Genomic DNA, 25812 nt, shown 5'->3' with positions numbered 1-25812 from the left:
ACACATTCTGTAGTGCTTCCACAACAAATTCTTCACAGCATTCACCCGCCTGATTTTTTTAATACAGTTATAATCACCTCTGCAAGCAGACTGAAGGGACTCTCAAATATGTATGTAAGCTTATCTGTAGGCAATAAAGGTGTGTTTGCAGGAAAGAATCTTTAGTGGTTAAAACAATACCTAAAGGTTTGTTTACACATCCACATACCCTCCCTATTTAGTCTGAACGCAGCCATCGTTCAGGAGAAAATCAGGAAAGACGATACTCTCAAAATTTTGTCCCTATCCCTAAAAAAATACTTATTCTTGCTCTGCAAATCTGTGGGTTTATACAGAGAGCAATTTTATACAGATATAACGCCTAGCTCTCACCACAGCTCTACCTTTAATGATGTTTTAAAGAAAGATGGGTAAATTTTTAGGTTTGCATTCATTGTGTACAGTGGCTAAATGAATTTAGCTTGAATACAAAGTGAAGAAAAGACCTCTAAAACATACATGGTGTCCTTCAGATGACAAGTAAGGCAGTATAGAAAGGCAGCTGTTTTCAATGAATTGCCTACAGAGCAGACATTTCTGGCACATATGAAGGAACATACCTCAGTCTCTGATGGAGCTTAATTTGCTCTTGCCTACTGCTAACCCGATTTCACAGGAATGATTTATCGCACACTCAAAAATGTTCTATTGAGGAAAAAACATGCCTTTTGGATGTACACTAACACATCTGAAAACACCAGAATACCTGTTATTTACAGATACTCCTTCACAATTCCTTATGCAAAAGCTAGATAGCTCTCCCCTTTGCTCTTTTGTAACTGCCTTAATTCAGACATGGAATGGCTATTAACACTGAAGAGCTGATAAGACTACGTTAGAAATCTCTTTAAAATACCATTTATTACATCAGTAATCAGAGGTATTAGATGTTAGGTGTTCAGAGTTCTAGGTGAGATGAAAAGCTTTCCTCCTAGAAATGTTTGGTGACTTAGCTGTTTATACAAAAAATCCCCAAAACCTCTCCAAAACCCCAACCGCCAGAGTTGAAGGTCAGCGAGACTGGTTCTTAAAAGGAACACAAAAAACTGCAGGCACACCAATAACTAACTTCCTGGCACACACTTTCAAATATAGGAACGCTCAAGCAGAACTTGAATGTTGGAGTTTAACCTTGCCTTCTAACATTAAAAGTTAGACAATTCCTTGTTGACAATCATTATTTCCATGTGTTCTAGAAGATAAAGAATGATCCAGTTCTTAGTTGGAATAAATAATTGCTCCTACTCTTTCATATTTCTCTGCCCTCTTGGCAACATTACAGTACTCCAGTATCATAAGACAACATGCTCTCCACGTAGAAAGCCTTGAGCTTTGATTCTCTGAAGCACATTTGCATTCAAAGGATAAGCCAGAGTGTGGCTCTGTCAGGTTTGTGATTTGACAGGACCCTCCAGTCTAGGAAATCACCAATATGATTTGACAGAAATTAATCAGTCTTGAGCTGTTAACACAGTACTTCTGTGACTAGATCTCTCAGGCCAACACTGAATCAGGTTTGTATCACTACCTTAGTCTAATAAATATGAGCTTACACGCACTCCCAATGAAAGTGGAAAAGCTAATAGGAGAAAATATTGATTTTATTTTAACCTTTGCTCCAACTCATTTAGCAAAGAACAATGCTGTGCTGAACACATGCCCCAAACTTTGCCTTTCTAGGTTCCGTCTAAATTGAAGTACTGGGAACTGTGGCAGCTACACAGTATAGATCAGACCACACAAATGCATTTCATTCATTTTGGATTTTTCACAACCCTTTGCTTAAGGGCTATCTCCCTTCTATGTTTTGTAGAGGAAATAAAACACAGGTATCATGGTATACTATGTAAAACAAAATTCTGCTGTATCTAGCTAAAGATTCCTGCCTTTCCCTGCACTTACAACTGATTGTCATTATTTTAATTCAGTTTAAGCAATCAAATTCCTACATTTAACTGCAAAAGAGATGGAAGAAAAAACATGCTTCAAATCTGTTTTTATAAAAAATAGTAGTACTGATACAAGGTCACTATGAAAGGTCCAGTTAATCTTTCATAGCATTAGCTAAATTTGGATTCACTCTATAGGAACTTTTCAGTTTGATGCCTTTCCAACAGTGTTGGTAGAAACATAATTATAAAGACAAAGGCTGAAGTTTTCAAAGCTATACAGGAGCCTGGACTGTATTTTTTAAAAGCTGCTGTCCCTCAGGATCAAAATTATTTCTGGAAGTCAACAGGAGTTGTAATGCATTTAGACACTTCTGGCTATCTTACTACTCATTCAAATTAAAATGAGTGAAATTTCATTTGAACCCATAAGACTGTGGTTTTCAGCCTAAGGTATGACTAAGACAGCTTTTATTTTTTCTGATGTGGAGTTTCTTGATTTTGTTGTGGTCAATTTAAAAATTGTGCCAAGAAACATAACCTAAGCACTAAAACCATTAGGTACTCCCATTTATATTTAATAGGTTATTTGATCTTTTTTATTATTCATTAAATGCAATACATATTTCGTATCAATATTTCTTTTTAAATTTTAAGGAAATGAGAGCAGATATCTGTATTTTTTATGACACTAATATGCATTTCAGTTTTGACTGTCGGAACATAATTAATTCAAACAAATCTACTAGAAGATATGAATAATAAAACTATAACAGACATAAAGTGGTACCTTAAATACAGGCAGATTAACCACAATTTGACTGCCTATTTGGAAGTCAAACCGGTAAATTCCCTGGCTTTTATCTTCGTAAAAGCAAATATAAAACTGCTAGAGATCCATCCGTAGAGAAAGTGCAGAATGAGGGGGTAAAGATACTTGGAAATTAGTCTCTTGAGGAGTTGTGAGAAAATGTTACAGAAAGCAGGATGTGCTGTTTGAATGCACTATAGTCAAAAGATGCAGTTTAGATAGGCCTGGATACGTAAACTTTTTTGTTATCTGTTGCTTCTCTTTGGTATGTACCATTGCATCAGTTGTGGTTTGGTTTGAAAAGGCTAGGTTTTACGGGAATTTGACTGTCACAGGCTCCAAGGAGGGCTTAGTGACTGATGTTGTGACTTCCTGTGTTGTTACCTGGAAACGGTGATGCGGTCTAGAAATTATGACTCGTTCTTGTGCTGCTTCTTAGAAGAGAAGAAAGGTAGTATAGCCCAAACTAGAGGAAATATATGAAAGCCCTCTAAATCCACTATTCTTAAAATAGGTTGCCATTTCATAGAATCATAAAATCATTCAGGTTGTAGGTTGCCATTTCATAGAATCACAGAACCATTCAGGTTGGAAAAGACCCTTGAGGTCATCAAGTCCAACCCTCAGCCCTACTCTACAAAGTTCTCCCCTACCCCATATCCCCCAGCATCTCATCTAAACGACCCTTAAACACATCCAGGGATGGTGACTCCACCACCTCCCTGGGCAGCCCGTTCCACTGTCTGATCACTCTTTCTGTGAAAATTTTTTCCTAATATCCAGATTTGTCAATGAGAGATGTAGGACCATATGGACAGTGTTCTGTAATCCAAGAATGGTTATATTATGTTAGAAGACTGTTTACATGTAAAAAAGGGGAAGAGAAAAAGAGTGGGTCAAACCAGGTTTTATAAAACCCTTTATTCTTTCCACCTCCTTGTAATTCTATTGAGGCGACTACTTTTTTTTTTTTTTTTTTTTTTTTGTGTGTACTTTAGCCCATTTCATGTAGCATGTTTCAAATATGTTCACTGGGATCTGGTACCTGTTAGAAAACAGTGAACAGCTTATCCTAAAAATCTGTTCCATCTGAAAGATTAAGCTAGTACTACTGCCAGTTTAAAGCTTCACAAAAACTCCAGCTTCTTCACCAGTACTGTTAGTGAAAGCTGCGACTGCATAAAACCAAAAGGGAATTTAGATTCAATTTAAGTCCTAATTCATGGTCTATTTGAAGACATTCTAGCAGCCTAAAAACTTGTCACAGTATTAATACCTCTTGAATTACCTCACTGCTGGAGTTTCTACAACATTTTCTTGTACTCTCTGCTTTCAACTAATATCCTCGTGGCAATATGTCAGCCTGCACAAGAGCACAGTATTTTAATACTCAATCAGATATATCTCAATAAAAAGAAGAAAAAATCCTTCACTGTATATCAAACAAAAAATGGGACAGTGGTTTTCCCAATTCTACTTATTATGGTATCAATGTTTTTAACTTTTTAATCTATAATTTTCAATTCACCATTGTATTGCGTCTTTCTATTTTCTGCTTGATTATTCCTCCTATTTAAGTGTATTTTCTGTTTCATCTTTCTGTTGCATCTATAATTTACAATCTTTCATTCCAAAAGCACAATTTCTTAGACTTTCTCTATTCTTTTCTGGCAGGTCCAGTATTAGAAATTGTAAGAAAATGGAAAGGAATGTAATGACAACAGCAGGCAGATGACTTATCATGAAGATTATAGGATGATAGGCCAAGTCAAAACCTGTAAGAAAATGTATGACATGATCTCTGTATTAATGTTTTAGTGAGCTCCAAATGTTACATTAGAAAAACTATGACAGGCGATAATTGACAGTATTAGTATGGTGATAAAGCTAACTAGAAATAGGCAATGTCCTTAAAGATTATAAAATATTAAATAGGGATTCACACAGATCATCACAGAACCATAGAATAGTTTGGGTTGGAAGGGACCTTAAAAATCATCCAGTCCCACCCCCTGCCATGGGCAGGGACGCCTTCCACTAGCCCAGGTTGCCCAAAGCCCCGTCCAACCTGGCCTTGAACACTGCCAGGGAGGGGGCAGCCACAGCTTCTCTGGGCAACCTGTGCCAGGGCCTCACCACCCTCACAGGGAAGAATTTCTTCCTTACAGCTAATCTAAATCCACCCTCTTTCAGTTTAAAACCATTACTGTTTGTCCTATCCCTATGTTGCCTGATAAAGAGTCCTTCCCCATCTTTCCTGTAGCCCCTTTAAGTACTGGAAGGCCACTAGAAGGTTCGCTGAATCCTTCTCTTCTCCAGGCTGAACACCCCCAACTCTCCCAGCCTGTCCTCACAGGGGAGCTGCTCCAGCCCCTCATCATCTTCATGGCCTCCTCTGGACCCACTCGAGCAGGTCCGTGTCCTTCTGATGTTGGTGCCCCCAGACCTGGACACAGAACTGCAGGGGGGGAAATATGAGAGCGAAGTAGAAGGGGAAAATCCCCTCCCTCAACCTGCTGGCCACCCTTCTCTTAATGTAGCCCAGGGTATGGTTGGCTTTCTGGACTGTGAGCTCACATTACTTGCTTATAGTTAGTTTTGCATCCAATAAGTCCTCCTCTGCAGGGCTGCTCTCAGTCCACCCAGCCTGTGTTTGTGCTGGGGATTGCCCCAACCCACGTGCAGGACCTTGCCCTTGCCTGTGTTGAACTCCATGAGGTTTGCATGTCCCACCTCTCCAGCCTGTCCAGGTCCCTCTGGATGGCCCATCCCTTCCCTCCAGGGTGTCGGCCGCACCATGCAGCTTGGTGTTGTCAGTGAACTTGCTGAGGGTGCGCTCAATCCCACTGACCGTATCACCAACAGAGATGTTAAACAGCACTGGCCCCAACACCGACCTCTGAGGAACGTCACTCGTCACTGATCCCCACTGGGACTTTGAGCCGCTGACCGCAACACTTTGAGGGTGTTCCCAATTCCTTGTCCACCGAGTGCTCCACCCATCAAATCCCTGTCTCTCCAATTTAGAGATAAGGATGTCATGTGGAACACTGTCAAAAGCTTTGCACAAGTCCAGGTAGATGTCATCAGTTGCTCTTCCCTTATTCACCAATGCAGTTGTATGTAGAAGGGCACTAAATTTGTCAGGCAGGATTTGCCCTTAGTGAAGCCATGTTGGCTGTTACCCATCACCTCCTTACCTTCCATGAGCCCTAGCACAATTTCCAGGAGGATCCACTCCATGATCTTGATGGGCACAGAGGTGAGATTGACTGTCCTGTAGTTCCCTGGGTCTTCTTTTTTTCACTTTTAAAAAAGAGAGGTTACATTTCCCCTTTTCCAGTCAGCAGGAACTTCACCAGATTTCCACGTCTTCTCAAATATACTAGATAGTGCCTTAACCACTTCATCTGCCAGTTCCCTCAGGACTCGCAGATGCAGGTCTCATGGACTTGTGCAACTTCAGGTTCCTTATAAGGTCTCAAATTTGATCCTCTCCTACAGCTGGCAGTTCTTCATTGCCTGCCTTTGCCTTCTGCATCTTGGGCAGTGTGGCTGGAGCACTTGCTAGTGAAGCCTGAGCTATTTGATAATAACCTGAGCTACTTGAGACCTCACAGTCACCATGACAGAAATCACTTCACCAAGCTTCACTAAAAAACAGAGGGCCCTACATCTAGCATTATGGCAAATGGGCAAGTGAAGACCTACTGGCCCTCCTATGCAGGTTTGAAGGAAAGAAAGGGGTAGACTGGGAGAAAGTAATGGGGTCAGCTATTTCTCCCTTGAATCCTAAAAGTGTCAGTGTAGGTAGTCCCTACTCTCCTTGAAGAATACACGCTCTCCATACTCCTACCTACAATTTCTACAAACTGTGACTTTATTATATAGTCATTGCTTATGAACAAGCTGTTGATTCATGCACAAAAAACAGAAATCACTCCAAGCTGGTGAATTACCAGTCAGAATTAGATTACAAGTGTTCAGCTAGAAGGACTATGTAGCCTGAGTTTCCAAAAAATATGGCTGTTCCTTTTTGGTCTTTTAGCTCCAGGTTTCTTTATTGTTATTAATTTTTTAACTCTATCCTCTGTATTCAATGCAAACTAGGACAGGACAAATATATAGGTTAGACTTAAGTGTAAAGCCTCTTACTCTCACTAACCATACCAAGAACAGCTAGTGTCTGAAAGATCTCCCTCAGAGATAACTCTTTCAACAATTCCAATGGAGCTTCAAACCAGCCAATATCTCCAAGTCTCCTGCAATGGACTTTAAGCGGGAAAGGGGAAACTTTTATCCCTGAATACCATATTGCAGGTGTTTGGCCTTCATACCTTGATTTTCTGGTAATTCCTAATAAAGGATTATGCATTTTGTAAACCTAGCTAACTGAACACTGAATGTGTAAGCAGCTGGAGAGTTTTTCCTATAACATACTTGATAAAGATGATTCTGACTCCACAAGAAAAAGGAATAGGGAATCCAGGCAGAGTTATTGCTACCTACATGAAAGATGTCACATTCTGCTTCTTCATTTCTCTGGAGCACAAGCTGATAGTTCTACCAAAGAAGTTAGACTGTGTAGAGGAACATCTCAGAGGCTCAAAAGCACCAGGTTAATAAGTCTAGCTCACCTCTCTATACACCAGACTACTACTAGCCTCAAAGCTTTATCCATTGTGAGATTCATCAGAACCCAGGGAAAAGAACTGAGGAAGTGTTTATTCTCCCTCTCCCACAGTATAGAACAGCATTTTGCTAAGGTCACACAGAAGTCTCTCACCTAAACAACAAGCTGCCAATGCAGAAGCCCTAAAAGCTGTTAGCACTCCCATCTCTTTTCATGGTGCACAATAGGATAGCTTTCAGAGAACCGCAATGTTTAATTTAATACTATCATCCTCAACATAGGTACATGAGTGTAACATAAATGATCTAACAAAACCAATGACTTGAATTTTTTTCATGAAGCCATAAAAACTAGACTGGCCCTAGGACATCACTCAGAAGGGCCAGGCTGCAAAATCAGGCAACTGAATGGAGTAGAGGTCATTGCTGTGCTCATGTTCAGCCTTCAGTTTACAGAGCCAAGTGAGCCACTTGTGGCATTATTGCCTTTAGGGGCAAAAATTACTGTGAAATATTCACTCCCTTTATTTATCAGATGGTTGGTTCGCTCCAGTCTAGACCCAGACTGTATCCCAAGACATTAACAGTGTGTTCAATAAGAGGGCTAGGCTTCAGCTTCAATCTCTATATCATGGTGTAAACAGACTCCTGAGCTCATAAAAATGGTATATGTACAAACATTATACAATATTTTTTCAGAAAGAAAGGAACGTATAGTAGTTAATGGTGCTCTGAAACCAGAACACATAGGGATAGTTATATGATAACTGATTTAATTTTCAGCTACCTTAAAAATAATTAACATAAAATTGAACATCATATAACCCACAAAATAGGTGATGCAACTTATTTCTGGGACTCTAAAATGTCTCTGCTCAATAAAGAAAGGCTGATATGCCTCATTTTTCTAAAGCACGGTAGTTCATCCTTTTTGCTGCTTTAATTTCAAGTACTATTATTTTGACATTCAGTGCTCACTACCCAATGTAAAGTCATAAAGTCTAGGAATATGAAAGAATCCATCAATCTTCTCACTTGTATTTTTATTAATTTGTGAATTTAAAATAAATTAAATGTTTATATTAATTTAACAGTCTCATAAAAGGGAATGTAATTGTTTTTTTCAAATTAATTAAACTCCACTGAACTCATCTGCTGCCACATCAGCCAGGCTTCAAGAGTTCATAAAAGCAACTGACAGTCCTTGTAAACAATAGCTGTTCCTAATAAGATCACATTAAGCTCTCTATTCCACTGAATTAAGAAGCATGAAATAATTTTAATGATAAAAGTTAATATTTAAACAAAAAGTATAATGCCAGCATTTTCTCTACCAGCGGTCTCTTTCACTTAGTTTCTGTTCTTACAGTCTGTCTAGCAAATCTGACATTCGAGAGGTGTGATATTAAAATGTGTGGCCTAGCAAAATTTTAAAAAAAGCAGTAAAAAATTCAGTTTCAAGCCTAAAAAATAGATTACAAGGAATTAGTTCTCAATAGTTGTTATGATAAAACGAATTAGAAGTAAACAGAATATATAATAATCACAATCTCTTCCATTTATTCTTTAAAAAGATTTTTTTAAACTGTGTATTCATTGACTAAACAGCTTTGATGAAAAAGGAACAGCTAAATCAAGCACTAGGGCTGGCTCCATAGCATTGAATATTTAATTGTGGTAACACTGTAAAATATGTCTATATGGAAATGTTTGTATTAATGTATCCACTCTGCAGAAATGTCGTGAAGAGAAAAAAAAATCTGAGAGAATACATGCAACAGCTATGATAATTCTGTGATGTGTGGGTTGCTTGTGCATCTGCTGTAGTGCTTGCCAAGGCTAACCACCATTTTGCCATGATCCCCCTGCATTCGTACCAACCCCCTATTATTTATTTGTTAATCTGTGATAAGAACAGAAATAAAAGAACAATCCTTATTCTCAGTAGTTTACAAAGTAGAAGGCAAACTAGGCTTCATTTATTGGAATTAAAAAAAAAATCTATAAAAAACAATTACTACAGGTTTTAAATACTAAGGGCTCTCTACATTCTTCACATGTTATGAATCTTTCAGCACCTAATGGTTTTGAAGCACTTATCATCAGGGAGCTAGTAGTCATCAGAATCTCATTACTCAACCAGTGAGCATCCTGATTGCTATCATCCAACAATTTACTAAATCAGATATGAACATTCAGTGAACCACTATCATATAAGTGGGAGCCCTCAGGGTAAACTACCCTTGTTATTTACTATATACAGAAGAAATGTTGGGATTTTTTTTTCCCGTATAAAATATGCAAAGGTTTCCGAGACAGGGCTTTATAATGCATTATAATTTATAAGCAATTGCGTTGGCTAACAGCTGCCAGAAATGTAGACAGTTGCATAATTGTAAGGAAAATCTAATCAACTCCCCAATTAGTATCAATTAATTTCAGGAAGAGCTAAGAAAAATTGTAAAGGATAGCCTAAAAAGAATAAAATGTAAAGCATAAGATAACACAAAAGAATAGTAAGTAAAATCTAAACCACACTATTACATTTTAAAGTCTGTTCATAAGAAACTACTTTAGATAGTTACGGTTAAGAGGTAATTATATGTGTGAATAAAGCACACCTATAAAAGTGATGCAAACAAAGCTTTAGACCATGACATTTAGCTACAGCCAATAAAAGGGTCAGAAAATAGCCATAGTATCCTGAATAGATTCTGCATCTGGATCTGATTCTGGTCTGAATATGAAAGTTTCTGCCCCGGTGAGTGGTTTACAGGGCTTTCTCATTGCGCCAAGGAAGCGGTATTTCCTGTGGTCTTTAATTTGCATATCTTACACTTAGCTCTGTTTTTAAAATGCTTCCATTTTCTACCATACAGCATTAGATCTTGAATTGCTCAGTAACTGCCTTCCTTCCAAAAAATGACTTGGTGCAACATCCAGCCAGCCCTTGTTCAGCAGGTTCCCACTGTATTTGACCTCTTCTGTCAGCCAGCACTACTTACACATGCTTTGGCTCTTGGAACAATATTATAAATCTAAAGTAAATGCACAATATATTTCAGAAAGTTTTTCTAATCAAATGCAGATATGCAAATGGAATTCTCTGAAGTCAAGATAAACGTAAGAATTTCAAGAATAGCCAGGTTCCTAACTGCCATCTTAAGGACAACATCCTTGTTACACAGCATATACTCTGTAGTCTTATTACTCTCCATCTTAGAATTTGAAATCTAGCTCCTTGTGAGACTGGCAGGATCTGCTTGAACCTTTCTCTGTGGTTCACCAAGTTTCAGGACGTATGCAGAAGAAATTAGTCTCTTCTACTTACTGTGGAGGGCTCTTCAAAAACACACAGAAATTTAACCTATGCCTTGAACAAAATCACAGTCTTCAACAACTACCAGTTTTCAAAGACGCTGATTGAATGCAAACTGATACTGTGAGAAGGATCAAGATTATCATGCCCTAGAAACATGGCTGGACATTTTTTGCATCTTCCTGATGACTGGCTTATTTGCTGAAAAATTCAGCTTCTCAGACCAGAAGTTGCAAATGCGATCCATTTTGTCATCAAACGATGAACACTGGGGACCAGGGCAAGAAATACCTATACTCCAGTCCCTGCTCAAATTAAGAGAGAATAAAGAGTAAATATGGATTCAGGTAGACATATAAATACTCTAATGTCAGGCTGAGTTCTTTGACACTGATATCAGTAGAAATTGTTGCATTTACATGGAACATGATTTTAAATTGCACAAAAAGAAAAAAAATCACTGAGGTTTTCTCTGCTCTTTTTTTTGCAGTCACACTTTGCAGAATAAATCTGTCATGAACTGCCTTGTCAACCAGATGCCTTTACAGGCAATGCTACAACCCAGTGCCACCTTTGGTAAAGAATTATTATTCTACCACTCAGAAAAGACACATCCTAAACAACATGTGGAGACCCAGTGGACCAGCAGCAAATACAACAACTTTCAAACAGTATACCAAGCTGTTCCCACAACTGAAAGGCCTAAAAATAAATACATTTAAAGATTCTGACACTTCAAAAATCAGCCCAGTAAAGTTGTGCTCACTTACAGAGGGCACTAAAAGCATGCCACACAGATGTTCGTGCTGTCAGAATTTTCTCTCTGAATACTAATAAATTCAAAAAGATTTATACTCTTTAAAGTCCTCAATAAATTTAACTGAATATACCTGAGAATGACCCAAAGCTCCCAAAGAAAACTATGTCTCAGTCAACTGACATGAAATGTGGCGTATACTTGGGTTTCCCCCTTGCAGACAGAACACAGAGAATGCAACAGCCACAGTTCTATTATCAGATAATTAATTGTAAGATGCCTTTAAATATAAAATTCATTTTTGAAAAACCTAGACGAGACTTAATGTTCAAGTTACACCCTGTATTACAGAATATTATGCTTATTAAAAGATATTTCAACTTCTAAGTTGAAAGAAAAAGACTGACATGGCTTTTTTTCTCATTTAGATTTTTATTTGATTGACGTATTCCAGGTAGTTTGCCTTCAAGACGCAGGCTCTTCAGACAGATAAACAGTTCATCTTACAGAATGACACAACAGGACAAACACAGCAAACAAAAGAAAACACAGTTACATTAGAACTAGATTATACAGTTATAGGAAGTGATTCTCTAAAAATCACACCAAAGAAAAACAGTTTATATGGAGACATGCATGACATCTAATAAACAGATATTTTATGAAGTAAATGATGTAAAAATGTCTTTTTAACTCATCTGAAAACTTCTTAAAACAGTAGAATGGTATCTATCTTAAGGACAATCGATCAGATGCTGAAATATCCAAACAACCTTTTCTTAACGCTTTACATTTTCTGCTGTGTGGCATCTTGGAAACTAGATTCAAAACTGAGAGAAGTCTGCAGTATTTAATTTTCTTTTCTTTTTTTTTTTTTTTAATTTCTCGTGATTTACTGACAACAGCTTTCCATGGAAAAGTGCTTGTTAAAACAATGAAACTTCGAATTGCTATTTCTATTCTTGTTATGGAAATTGCATTCACCACCACATAGGGGACTCCCTGCCATATGCTTTTAACCCTTTAATATGATGAATTTCAAATCCTTTATAAAATAATCAGAAGCAGGCTGGAAGGTGTCTTAAGAGGTTATTTACCCCAGCTATACCTCTAAGCAAATACATTTCTAACACAAATCTTTTTAATCTACTTAAGAACTTCCAATAATAGAAATGCCACTATTCCCTAACCCATCTAGTCTAATACTTTAACATTTTTAGTACATCAGAGGATTTTATAAAATAAAAATAGTAACAGATCAGAACTTCCCTTGTTGTAATTTCAAAATACTACTCTTTGTCCTAGTCTCAGTAAGCAAAGAAGCATATTTTGACCTTCCTCTTATCAACCCTTTCATGTATCTGAAAATTCCTTTCTTGCATCAGTCCTCTATTCCAGAGATTAAATAACCCACATTCTTTCTAATATCAGATTTCTTGGAATCTTTGCCCATACTTCTTGTTCTCCAGATTCTTAACCTGAACAGGACATTTATGATGAAAACTAAACCCACTGTGTTTTATACAGTGATCATAATAGAGGCATATTAAATATCACAAAATTCCACTCAAACCTGGTAGAAACTTTACACTAGAATTATTTCATTGCAATTGCAATTTAAAAACAGAAATCACCACATTGGTTTACCCTGTCTTTCTGTCTTTTTTTTTTTTTTTTTTTTACAGTTGCCTTAATGTTTTGATGCCATACACAGTTGGAATTATTAGTTACTCATAGCACATGCTCACCCTTTATGAGGCACTCTAAGAATGGCCACAATTCAACAGAGGAAAGGCCCTTCTGACCCAATGTCTTCCTCTAGTTGTAACCAGTAGCAGGCACTTTGGGGAAGCAAATAAGAACAGGGAATGAACAGAAAAGGGGAAAAGAATAGTGGTTGATCTTCCCAGTTTACAGCAATCTGCTCTGAAGGGACTGCCTGGGCCAAATGTATTAACAGTGGCAAGAATTTAGACAGTAGCAAGCTGATATTTTCTTCTTGATTTTTATTATCTTCCTGTTAGTTTGCCACATTTCATTGACTTCTTTGATCACTGTTTTGTGATCTGGAACAGTCTCAAATAGCTTTTACAGATGGCAACACAGTGACACTGGGTGCAAGTGTATCTTCAGGTTTCTGACTGGAATCAGTGCTCACTTAGGAGAAATGGTGGCATTTTTAAATGTCTCTTTTAGTCTGATGGGGAACAGCCAGAACATTCAAAAGGAAGAAAAGAATATTTTTGACACTGACACATACCAAAATACACTATGAAGGAATACTGGCTGCAGGCACAGTAAGGCATTTCAAAAACCCTTCTATTTTTCCACTTTCACTGACATAAACTATAAGATTTCTGTTGCTTTAAATATGGGGGGACGGGGGGAGGAGGTAACAGAAAGGTACCTTTTTATAACACTTCAACACTTTTTGTAGAACAGAACTGTTTATTTGCATCGCTTCAGCAAGATTTTCAAGATTCATCAAATCATTGCCTCTAACACCAGGAGCATGACTGTTCTGCTGGACATGGCTGTTCTTAACCAAAGCAAGGAGGGACTTCAAATGACAAATTTTAAAAACTGTATCTTTACACAATTGGAGCTATAGATATCTATTTAAATATGGAAGTTTCTAATCAAACTTCCTAAGTATGACTGCTTCTGGAGTTTAGTTTAGCCATTATGCTAGTCAGCATGATTCCTTATCCCAACTAGATATAGGAAAGAATTTTCTGTTATTGAAAATACAGAAAGTATAGAATTCTAGAAATGATCCAATAAATAACTGAATATGCTAAAATATGCATCCTAAATTAAAGACTTAAACAACGCTATCAAAATACAGTTAATAGATATGCCACTGCAAGAATGCCTTGAAGGTGAAGGATAAGCCACCAGTCTAGGTCACTACACTTGTTCTCATGGAGGTACACTCAACTGCCAACGATACCAACACTGGACTACCTCTCACCCAGCGGTTACAATGACTTGCAGGGTGTCTTATTAAAAGTCTAAATTCACACTACCTTCACACCATCCACATATGGTATGAAATCTTACTATGTGGTTTAATAGGCTATGCTGATTATGTTGATGTTTTTGGGGGGAAGAATGTAGCAGGGAATGGAAATGTTAAATAGACTTCTTTGCTTTAACAAAACCAATCAAAAGTTTCCTTAATTACTTGGACTGTAATTATGTCTGTATGGGATTTTTTAATGAGCATCAATCTATATATATAAATTTCTCATTAGTTAAGTGATTAGATATATCTTCTGATTAGATATCATTTTGGGATCTCAAGCGCAAGAAGCATAAACCTATTTAAGCCTTTAATTTATTTCTAATAAGAACTATATGGCAGGCAAATCATAAGGGCTGTGTAAAATACCATGATGTTGGTAGAGAGCAGTACCACCAAGATCTGTCTCTGAAAAAGAAAATTATCCAAAATAAAGTGACTTGTACACATTCAGCATGATTTTGTTCCTTTGTTTACTGCTATCATATATTATCTTTATTTTAGAAGCTTTATATTAATTAGATTTAAAAAAAAATCCTCTCTGTGAGCCTAATTAAGTAGGGTCTGTGTTCCCATTCCCTATAACAGAGGCCACTCAAAGGCCAAGCCCTTTATTACAGATTACTTACACTTCTCTTTGAAGAAAGTCAAAATTGAGAAGACTTGATCCTACAAGCCGAATCACATTTAACACCTTTAAAGACCCTTTGAACAGCAGAAAATGGACTTTTTTTTTTTTACTTAAGACAATCTAATAAGGGTAAAGGCTGGGAGCAAGGGAAGTTCAGGCAGTGGAATCATGGGCTGACATGAAGGACAGCATAGGCATTTGATAATTTATGATCTTGAAATCAGAGTTGATTTTCAATCATATATAAGTGTATGACAAGAACATGCAATGTTATCCCCATGATCCAAATCCTACATGAATTTCAACTGAACGCTTGCACTTTCAGGTCATGTTATGCACACTCCTCTCACTGAGAAGTTTGAGGGAATCAAGAATGTTTGACTGGCCATATTTCTTTGTCTTCAAAAAGATAAGAAATTTCCCTGATTACAAGTAAGACGCTCTGATCTAATTTGTTTTCTCTGGACATGTTGGTATTTCAGGCTATGAAAGAGATGCAAGAGATGTAGAACCTTTGCCATTTCTAGACAGCATTTTATTCTGTGAACAATTCATTACACTTAAAGAACTATTTGTGTGAAGATGTATTCATCAATGAGAATAATACTCTACAGTGATGGCAATCCTCTCACCTGATTTTATCTTCATTAATTCCCCACTCCCACAAATTCATTTCAGACACAAATTTAAAGGAGAAATTTTATGCATTGCTGTTTCCCATAACTCAAGCAGATAAGCAATTCCTGATTTATGTAGTTGTTGAAACATTTACTTTGAAAGAACTGTATAAAAATGTGAAGGAATTGGATTTTATTTTCCAGAAACAATAAGGTACTATTTTTACATATTTTTTAATTATTCATAATTAATTACTGATTATTTTCTTAATCCATCCATTTGTGACCAGTTATACAATCCTTTGCAATCAGCATATTTTTGATTGAACTACAACCCTAACATTAATTTTAATTCAGATGTTTTAGACATTTACACAACAAAACAATTATAAAAGCAAAACCTTTACTTAATATGAAAGGGAAAAATTATTTTGGTATGAGTGTAGAAAAGTTCCTTGACTAAAATTTTTTTTATTAGTTAAGATATAAATTAATCAATAGTAGCAGGTTTCCATCTAAATGTAATAACCAAAAACATGGTTTTGCATTACTAAAACATGTCTGGAGTGTATTAATATTACAGCTATTTATTTCTTAAAAAGATGCACAAACACTTATTTCTTATCGAGAGGCATATAATACTCTTGAGTACTGACAAAATGCATTTATAATGTTTATTACTTTTTCACATCTCATCCATATGCTTTATGTTCAAATACTCAACGATATTGATTACTTAATAAAAGCATTTATATGAATGTTCAGAAATGTCCTAAAGAGTTAAGGACCTCAACTATACTTCATTTCATGAGAATGAATGCATTTATTTGTAATTCCAGTGGCATCACTTCGCATATTCAGTAAGTTAAAATTATGAACCAATAAAGCCAATAAAATTTGCTATGTCAAATCTGTAACAAGAATGGACACATTTAAACACTAATAATTTGTGCAAATATTTTAAGCAAAATGGTATATGAAGAGCTAATGCTGAGAGCACTTGTAGAGTCAAGTTTAAATAAGAGGAACTCATCTAATTCTCTGTATGGCTGAGAAGGTCAAGATAATATTATATAAAGTTACAAAGGTTGTTGGCTATGTGAATATGTCACTTAAAAAACCCAAACCTAAACTACAGACATGCATATAAACAGTACTGCCTACTTTTAATGATTCTTTTCTTCAGTATGTTTCAAGAAATAAGTAACCTCACCTTGCCAAACCCCTGAAAGGTCTCTGAGTAGGGAACAATAAAGATCTAAGTATAAAAATAAAGAAATTATTATCTTAAGCTTTGATATTTTTTAATTTTAGCAAACTGATTCCAATCCGTTCTGAACATTTATTTATATACATATATGAATATAAAAACCAGAGAGATCAGCCTACAACAAATTTGAGAAATGAGATGTCTGTAGTTTCAACTCAGCTACTAAAAGAAAAAAATGTTTGAGCAAAACTCAATGTTTAAAGCTTCTACTCCACTTTAGAGGCTTTCATTATTTTTATACATTATTCATTTATTTCTAGCAGCATTGAATATCTTAAGGATATTCACATCCTACTCCTTATTTAAACTAAGAATGCTTAATCATACTGAAGTTTGATTAATGCTTTTCACGCTTTACTCTGCTGATTGTTATTTTCACGTTTAGGCAGCTTGATAAATATTACCATGAACATTTAAGGAAAATAATTAACTAAACTGATTTTTCCCCCTTCTGGAAGTAATTTTGTTTATATTCTTGCTCCCCTCAAATCTTAGCCATAAATGGAAGCATCCCATTTAACAAAAAGATTGGGCAACATAAATTGTAAAATTAAATATTTAGACATCTTATTAGAATGGATGTTAACTGCATCATCTAATACACAGAAATAACTATTAAAAATACATTTCATAGTAGATATTTTTTCCTAAGACTAAAAATCTGGAAAACAAAAAATACCTAGAATACTGCCAAATTGAAAACCATGCATAATTCAGCACTCAAATTGAATTTTAATCCTTTTATAACACTTGGGGAAATATTTTATGCTTATGAAAAGTAAGGGATAAAGAACATTACAAACCAAATCACTGCTCTTATGTTCAGTCAGAAATGATACAATAGCTAATAGAAATCAGTTCTCTGAATCAGTGATAGGAATAGGAAGGACCCTGACATTACAGATTCACATACAAGTTTAAAGGATTGTTCAAGGAAATAAAAAAATACAGTATGAGGAATTCAGGAAACTTTTCATCATACAATGGAGGAGTGAAACTCTAAGACTTTAAATAGAGAAAGAGCTGAGAGAAGCTTCCACCCACCAGTAGATGTTGCTGCACTCTCCTACTATGCTCTTCCAGTGAACTACTTTAGGACTATATCCCTCCCTTCAAACTGATTATGGCTGGTTCTTAGACTGCCTCCTTTTTCACAAATCACTGGTCTCTAGTAAAATACTATTTTTCTCTCATACCCACCAAGGACAAAGACGATTCTCAGAGAGCTCTAAGGGACAATACTTACAAAACTACTGCCTTTAGGACTGTTAGAAGGTTCTTCACCAAAACCAGCAATCAAACAAAAATCATTAGAGTTGGTGTCAGCACCAAGAAAGAATCCAGCAGAGCGAGCCAAGACTGGCATTTCATTCACACTGTGAAAACAGCACTTCTTTAGAGCTGTAATAAAGAAGCCCTTCTTAAATCTACAGTTAATTATTCTGATTCTGTAACATTAGTCAAACCATCACAGAACCATCCTAGGATATTATCAAGGACTATGTGATTCATGAGTAACTCCACACAATAAATTACTGCTTAGTTTGGCGCTCAACAGAACTACCAGAAGCTGTTTGTAAAAACACCAGTTGTTTTACCACCTCATCCCCTTCAAAACACTGTGAAAATGCCTGCACAGCAACACACACTAGTACATAAAAAGAGCTTATAACAAGATGCCTTTCTTGTACTTGTTGCGGAAATGTACTCTTTCTTCTCCCCTTCCTCCTCAGTTTTCATAACTTGAAATAAATATTTGTTCTCAGTTCCTGAGGTACTTTTGTATTTGAGTCTTCAACTTACATCCAAAGCCATTCCTCAACATATAAGTCTTTAGCAGCAGGGAAGGATATCTATCATTTCTTCTTTGACTTTCTGGCCTAGGTATTTTGTGATGTCTCTGATGTCCATGCTATTTCTACACACTGTGTGTTGGGGAGAATTTGTGAACTGGGTCACTGTCTCACACAGACTAGCCTGCAGATAAGAGTGCTAAAGTAAACACTTAACTCTGCTGGTACACAGTGAACAAGGAATTTCAAAAACCAGGATACCTACCTGAAATAATAGTGTCCAAGATTTCCATGCCACGTAGGTGCCACTCATCCCGGTGCAAATCCCAACCCAGAATTTCTTGGATATCACTGCTCATTTCAGCAGATGGTTACACATTCAGAAGAATTAGTGAGGGTGTTAACAGAGAAGAAAATAACACAGAGTTGGCCAAGAATGTGTTTATTTCTCTTTCACTACTACTTTTGCTCATTCTCAGTCACACTGCAGATACTATTCTCATATCAGTGAGAAAGATTAGTGGTTTTGCTACAGCAGCTGATTCATTTTGCTTTATAGGTAATTGGATTTCGTTTGATATTCAATTTTTCAGCTCTTCAAGTGCTAGAAATTAGGAAGATATGGTCCATCTGAAAAGTTAGCCACATATTTGTGGAGTACAAGAAGAAGGTTATGCGTTTGAAATAAACAATTTTTACAGAGGAGACTGGGAAAAAAGCCAAGGAACTGCTGTCTGCATTTCACTAGAAGAAATGACAACTAGTTCTAGGGCTTGAGTCATCATTAACTGAGCAGTGGGTTCAAAGAGCTCTTTAATATTTAATTTTATATGTATAATTTTAAAGGCATTACACTTTTGATATTTGCAGATCTAACAGTCATTTATTTGCTGCAATAACATCGCCACAGATCATAAAATAGAAGATGCCAGCAAAACTGGGGAAGGAGGGAAGGTGGTTGGGATTTCTGGCTCAGATTAAATTTTTACTTGCTTTTATTTCTCAAGAGCAGTTTGGATGGTCAGTTTTCCCCAAACAGCACTATTTCGTGTCACACACTTTAGTGAACACTGACATATTTTGTTATTATTTGTTTTTACTCATTAATGTTCTAAAACACTGAAGCTGCTTATTTACCAGTGAAGCAATTACTTCACCTTGGAAACCAACAGACACATCATTTAAATCAACCACAGAACTTTGCTGCTGTCCACTCTTTCAAACAAACAGATCCATCAACAAGAAAACCCCTACACATTTCTTACCCTTATCTCTGAAAAAAGGATTCACTGAAGTCACAGTGTGTGCCTTATTATTCTTGTCAATTATATAGTAAATATGACGCCATTAAATATATTCATTTGGTGATAATTATAAATTCCTGCAAAGGGGCTTTTTGAAGCAAAGCTATTTCCTGATTAGAAAGAAGACTAAACCAGAAAAAATTATTGGGCCAGACTCCATATAGTCTTCCCTTTTTTCAGTAGCACAGCAATAACTCATGCCAGATGAAAATCTGACTTCTTATAATTTCAAATGGATCTTGCACATTTTCTTAATAGACTGGAGTTAATTTATTAAATGCACAAATGTCCTCTTGATTATGCGAAAGAGAATGCTGACAAAGAATAGAGAGGTTGTTTCCTTTTATCTGAACAGGAATAAGTGTCAGTCTGCTTTCATTGAAAGTATTCTATTTTTCTTTTCTGAAAAACATTCCTGGAGCGAGCAACAAAAAGCATTACAGTGTAAGTAACTGCCAATAGTTGCAACATTATATGCGTAATCCTCTTTAGATGTATGTCAGTGCAAGTCAAAGGGTCCTGGTTGTACTGGCATGGAGTTCTAATGTTAGTGATGAGGTCACTGTTTGATCAGAAATCCTATGACTAGTATAATATTGTGTGGCAAGAGAAAAAAAGACAGGAAAACAGACCATAAATACACACACACACACACATATATATTTGTGGTGTAACAGACAGAGCAACACCCATTTAATTTCACCCATTTAGATTAAAGCCTATCAAATGAAATGAAAACCAAATTTCCATCATCTATGATGAAGACCATTTGTTGTAGCTTAACTCCAGCCAGCAATCAAGCACCACAGCCAAAGCCAGCATACCACTATACCTAGAAACAAGCAAAAATTTTAAAAAGCCTTTGTGTATAACCTCTTAGACATACACAGACATTTATGTTGAAGCACACAAAAAATAAATAGCTGAGAATACTCTGCCCCTTGCATGGAGGGCTCAGCACCCAGCAAGATGCTGTTCTAGCAAGAGCAGTAATGTGCAGGCTCTCAAGCTTTTTGCAGGATGATGGTATAACACATTTCCCAGCACAGGAAATAGGAACTGGATAATATAACCCGTAGCACAAGGTTCTAGATATTTTATAAGATTGCTCACCTCCAAAACTTTCCAAAGTGCAAAAGCTTATGTGTCAAGGAAGCGTAGCAAGGGAATTCAGGATCATCTTTCTGAGCTAGTGGTCTTTCTATCATTTAATAGTACTGACATCAGAATTACTGTATTGTCTAAATTTAAAAAAACCCTTGTTCTCTAAGTCCAGATTATATGCTATGGACTGTTTGTGAAGAAAACCAGTAATCAAAATACTGAAAGTAACTTAATTTCCCTGTCTTAATCATAAATTCTAACAGAGGAACAAGGTTGGAAAAGAACAAAAAGGAAGAATTTTAAGAAGCAGTATTAAGAGCCAAAGGCGGCAATGCTACTTTCGCTCACCAACACACACACACACGCAAAGTTGCTATTCTGTAGGAGATTTCAGGATTAATTTACCTCTTTTAAGTTTCCACAGTAAAAACAAAAACAAAAACCAAACACAACCCCCCCCCAAAAAAAACCTAACTAGATGGCTTTGAACTGCTAAGATTTTTTTTTTTTCTGTAAATATACACAGACACATATCCTTTACATACATGCTTATAGGAAGTTGATGTATATGCCTGTACTTTGACCAGTTCAGATAGGGCCCTGAAACAGAAGCAACCGAACTTCTGAAGATGGTAGAAGCCATCTCACAAAACAAAAATGAATATGCAAGACAGAAAAAACTCAAGTGAATGTTGCAATATGAAAGAGGAAGGATTGCATACATAACTGTCAATAGGATTGTACATGGAACATGAAAGGCACCAACTGTATCAACAGTCATTTATTTCAATAGATTAAGTGCGCATTGATGGTCATCAACTAATGAATGATAATCAAACTGGGCACTTGAGTGACTGCCCAAAATCTGTGTCAGAGGAAAGAACTTAATTTTGATTTCCTAAGTCCGAGGGAGGCTGGAAACAGATCCCAGCTCTGGGAGGCAGGAAAATCCTCTCCCCACCTCCCTCACCCTCCATGGTGCCCCTTCACAATAGATTCGGGGCCCTGGAACTTTTGAACAAAGAAGAGAAGGAGGAAGAAAATGAGACAAATGAAGAAGACCAAGGTCCACCAAGGCCAGGTCACTTCAGACCAGGTATTAAAACCAGCTCTGTAAAGAACCCCAGAAGAGTCACTGTAGTGGGTGACTCCACTCTAAGGGGTGTCGAAGGCCCCATATGCAGACCAGACCCGCTTCATAGGGAAGTCTGCTGCCTCCCTGGGGCCCGCATCAAGGACCTCACAGCAACACTCCCTACCCTCGTGAGACCGAAGGATTACTACCCTCTCCTGGTTTTTCAGAGAGGTAGTGATGACATCACCAGGAGAAGGCCTAAAGCAATGAAGAGAGATTTTAGATGCTTGGGAAAACTGCTTAAGGGGTCAGGGGCACAAATTGTGTTCTCCTCCATCCCTTCGGTTGGGGGGATGGATGAGGAAGACCACAGGAGAATTCAGCAGATGAATGGGTGGCTCCAAGACTGGTGTTACCATCAGGGCCTTGGATTCTTCAGTCATGGGTTGGCATACAGGGCACCTGATCTTTTGACAATTAGACGGGATGCACCTGTCCTGGAGAGGGAAGGGGATCTTGGGGCAGGAGCTAGCTGGGCTCATAGACAGAGCTTTAAACTAGATTTGAAGGGGGAAGGGGGCAAAACATTGGCCCATCTGAAGTGCATGTATACCAGTGTACACAGCATGGGTAACAAACAGGAGGAGCTTGTAGCTGTGATGAAACAGGAAAATTACGATGTTGTTGCTATTACAGAAACATTCTAGGATGTCTCTCATGACTGGAGTGTGCCAACTGATGGGTACAAGCTCTTTAGGAGGGACAGACAGAGAAGGAGAGGTGGTGGGGTGGCTCTATATGTTAAGGACTGTTACGATTGCTTCGAGCACAGGTGTAGTGAAGATAGGGTAGAATGTCTCTGCATTAGAATCAGGGGGAAGGCCAACAGGGCAGATGATGTAGTAGGAGTCTACTACAGGCCACCCAACCAGGACAGAGAGACAGACAAGATATTTTATAGGCACTTAGGTGAAATCTCACGATCGCTTGCCCTTGTTCTTGTGGGCGACTTTAACTTCCCAGATATCTACTGGAAATACAACACAGCAGAATGAGACCAGTCCCGGAGATTCCTAGAATGTGTGGGAGACAACTTCCTGATTCAGCTAGTGAGTGAACTGACCAGAGAAAGTGCCCTGCTGGATCTCTTCTTTGTGAACAGAGAAGGGCTGGTGGATGACGTGGAGGTTGGAGGCTGACTAGGGAACAACGATCAGGAAATAATAGAGTTCTCTATTCTTACAGAGGTCAGGAGAGAGCTAAGCAGGACTGACATCCTGGACTTCAGAAGGGCTGACTTTGTCTTGTTTAGGCACCTGCTTGAAAGGATCCCCTGGGAGACTCTCCTGAAGGGTATAGGGGTCCAGCAAGGCTGGGCGCTCTTCAAGAAGGAAGTGTTAATGGCTCAGGATCAGGAGGTCCCCAGGTGCTCTAAGAGAAGCTGACGCCAGAGAAGACCACCCTGGCTGAACAGGGAGCTTTGGCTGCAACTCAGGGAGAAAAGGAGAGTTTACAGCTTTCGGAAGAAGGGTCTAGCCACACACAGTGATTACAAAGAGGCTGTGAGGCTATGCAGGGTGGAAATTGGAAGGGCTAAAGCCCAACTGGAAATTAATTTGGCCTCTGCAATCAAGGATAACAAGAAAAGTTTCTATACATATGTCAGTAGCAAAAGAAAGTCCATCGAGAGTCTCCATCCCCTGCTAGATGCAGGAGGAAATATAGTAACAAGTGATGACGAGAAGGCTGAGGTGCTTAATGCCTTCTTTGCCTCAGTCTTTAGTAACAAGATGGGCTATATTGATGAAATCCAGCCTCCACAGCCAGAATACAGAGACTGGGAGAACACCCCCCCTGCAATCCAGAAGACAGTCAGTGACCTACTGCATCACATAGACATACACAAGTCTATGGGACCAGATGGGATACACCCGAGGGTGCTGAAGGAGCTGGCTGGGGTGCGCGCCAGACCACTTTCTATCATTTATCAGCAGTCCTGGCTGAGCGGGGAGGTCCCGACTGATTGGAAATTGGACAGTGTGACGCCCATCTATAAGAAGGGTTGGAAGGATGATCTGGGAAATTACAGGCCTGTCAGTTTGACTTCGGTACCAGGGAAGCTGATGGAGCAGCTCATCCTAAACACCATCATGCAACACATGAGGGACAACCAGATGCTCAGGCCCAGTCAGCATGGGTTTATGAAAGGCAGGTCCTGCCTGACAAACCTGATCTCCTTCTATGACAGGACGACCTCTTATTGGATGAGGGAAAGGCTGTGGATGTAATTTACCTTGACTTTAGCAAGGCCTTTGACACCATTTCCCTCAGCATTCTTCTGGCAAAAATGGCTGCTCGAGGTTTGGACAATCGCACACTTCGCTGGGTACAAAACTGGCTGGACGGCCGGGCCCAGAGAGTTGTGGTGAACGGAGTTAAATCCAGCTGGCGGCCGGTCACGAGTGGTGTCCCCCAGGGCTCGGTGTTGGGGCCACTCCTGTTTAACATCTTTATTGATGATCTGGACGAGGGGATCGAGTGCACCCTCAGTCAGTTTTCAGATGACACCCAGTTGGGTGGGAGTGTTGATCTGCTCGAGGGTGGGGAGGCTCTGCAGAGAGACCTGGACAGGCTGGAGCCATGGGCTGAGGCCAACTGGAGGAGTTTCAATAAGGCCAAATGCCAGGGGCTGCCCTTGGGCCACAACAACCCCCAGCAGCGCTACAGGCTTGGGGAGGAGTGGCTGGAGAGCTGCCAGTCAGAGAGGGACCTGGGGGGGTTGATTGACAGCCGGCTGAACAGGAGCCAGCAGTGTGCCCAGGTGGCCAAGAAGGCCAGTGGCATCCTGGCTTGTGTCAGCAATGGCGTGGCCAGCAGGGACAGGGAAGGGATCTTACCCCTGTACTCGGCACTGGTGAGGCTGCCCCTCGATTCCTGTGTTCAGTTTTGGGCCCCTCACTACAAAAAGGACATTGAATGACTCGAGCGTGTCCAGAGAAGGGCAACGGAGCTGGTGCAGGGTCTGGAGCACCTGTCCTATGAGGAGCGGCTGAGGGAACTGGGATTGTTTAGTCTGGAGAAGAGGAGGCTGAGGGGAGACCTCATCACCCTCTACAGCTACCTGAAAGGAAGCTGCAGAGAGCTGGGGATGAGTCTCTTTAGCCTAGTAGAAAGCGACAGGACAAGAGGGAATGGCCTCAAGTTGCACCAGGGAAAGTTCAGACTAGATATTAGGAAGCATTTCTTTACTGAACGGGTTGTTAGGGGTTGGAATGGGCTGCCCAGGGAGGTGATGGAGTCCCGATCCCTGGAGGTGTTCAAGAGTAGGGTTGATTTAGAGTAGGTGGGAACTGTGCTAGGAGAACAGTTGGACTAGATGATCTCCAGGATCCTTTCCAACCTAGATGATTCTGTGATTCTGTGAAGTCCTGGTCTCTATTTCAATTATACATACATCCCCTGGGTCAAGGAGGGAATTGCAAGAATTTATAACTCTTTTTAAAGAATATAAATTGCAATAAATTGCAAGAATTTGTAATTATTTTT

The 25812-nt window shown here is 38.6% G+C and overlaps 1 protein-coding gene across 2 annotated transcripts in view; it reads right to left on the bottom strand.

Annotated features, from left to right (window-relative positions):
• CLSTN2 (calsyntenin 2) overlaps positions 1-25812 on the bottom strand; it is a 400483-nt gene that overhangs the window by 193104 nt on the left and 181567 nt on the right. Inside the window, exon 3 of one of the 2 annotated variants that reach the window (XM_074911635.1) lies at positions 25375-25398. The exons of the other annotated variant lie outside the window; for it this stretch is intronic. Coding sequence (XP_074767736.1) covers positions 25375-25398 — 24 coding nt within the window. The remainder of the gene's footprint in view (positions 1-25374; positions 25399-25812) is intronic. 2 annotated transcript variants of the gene reach the window in all.

This window comes from Athene noctua, chromosome 8 (assembly GCF_965140245.1).
Source record: "Athene noctua chromosome 8, bAthNoc1.hap1.1, whole genome shotgun sequence".
NCBI classification, from domain to species: Eukaryota; Metazoa; Chordata; class Aves; order Strigiformes; family Strigidae; genus Athene; species Athene noctua.
Note: the sequence above shows the minus strand (reverse complement) of the source record. Positions and strands in the feature narration are given on the sequence as shown.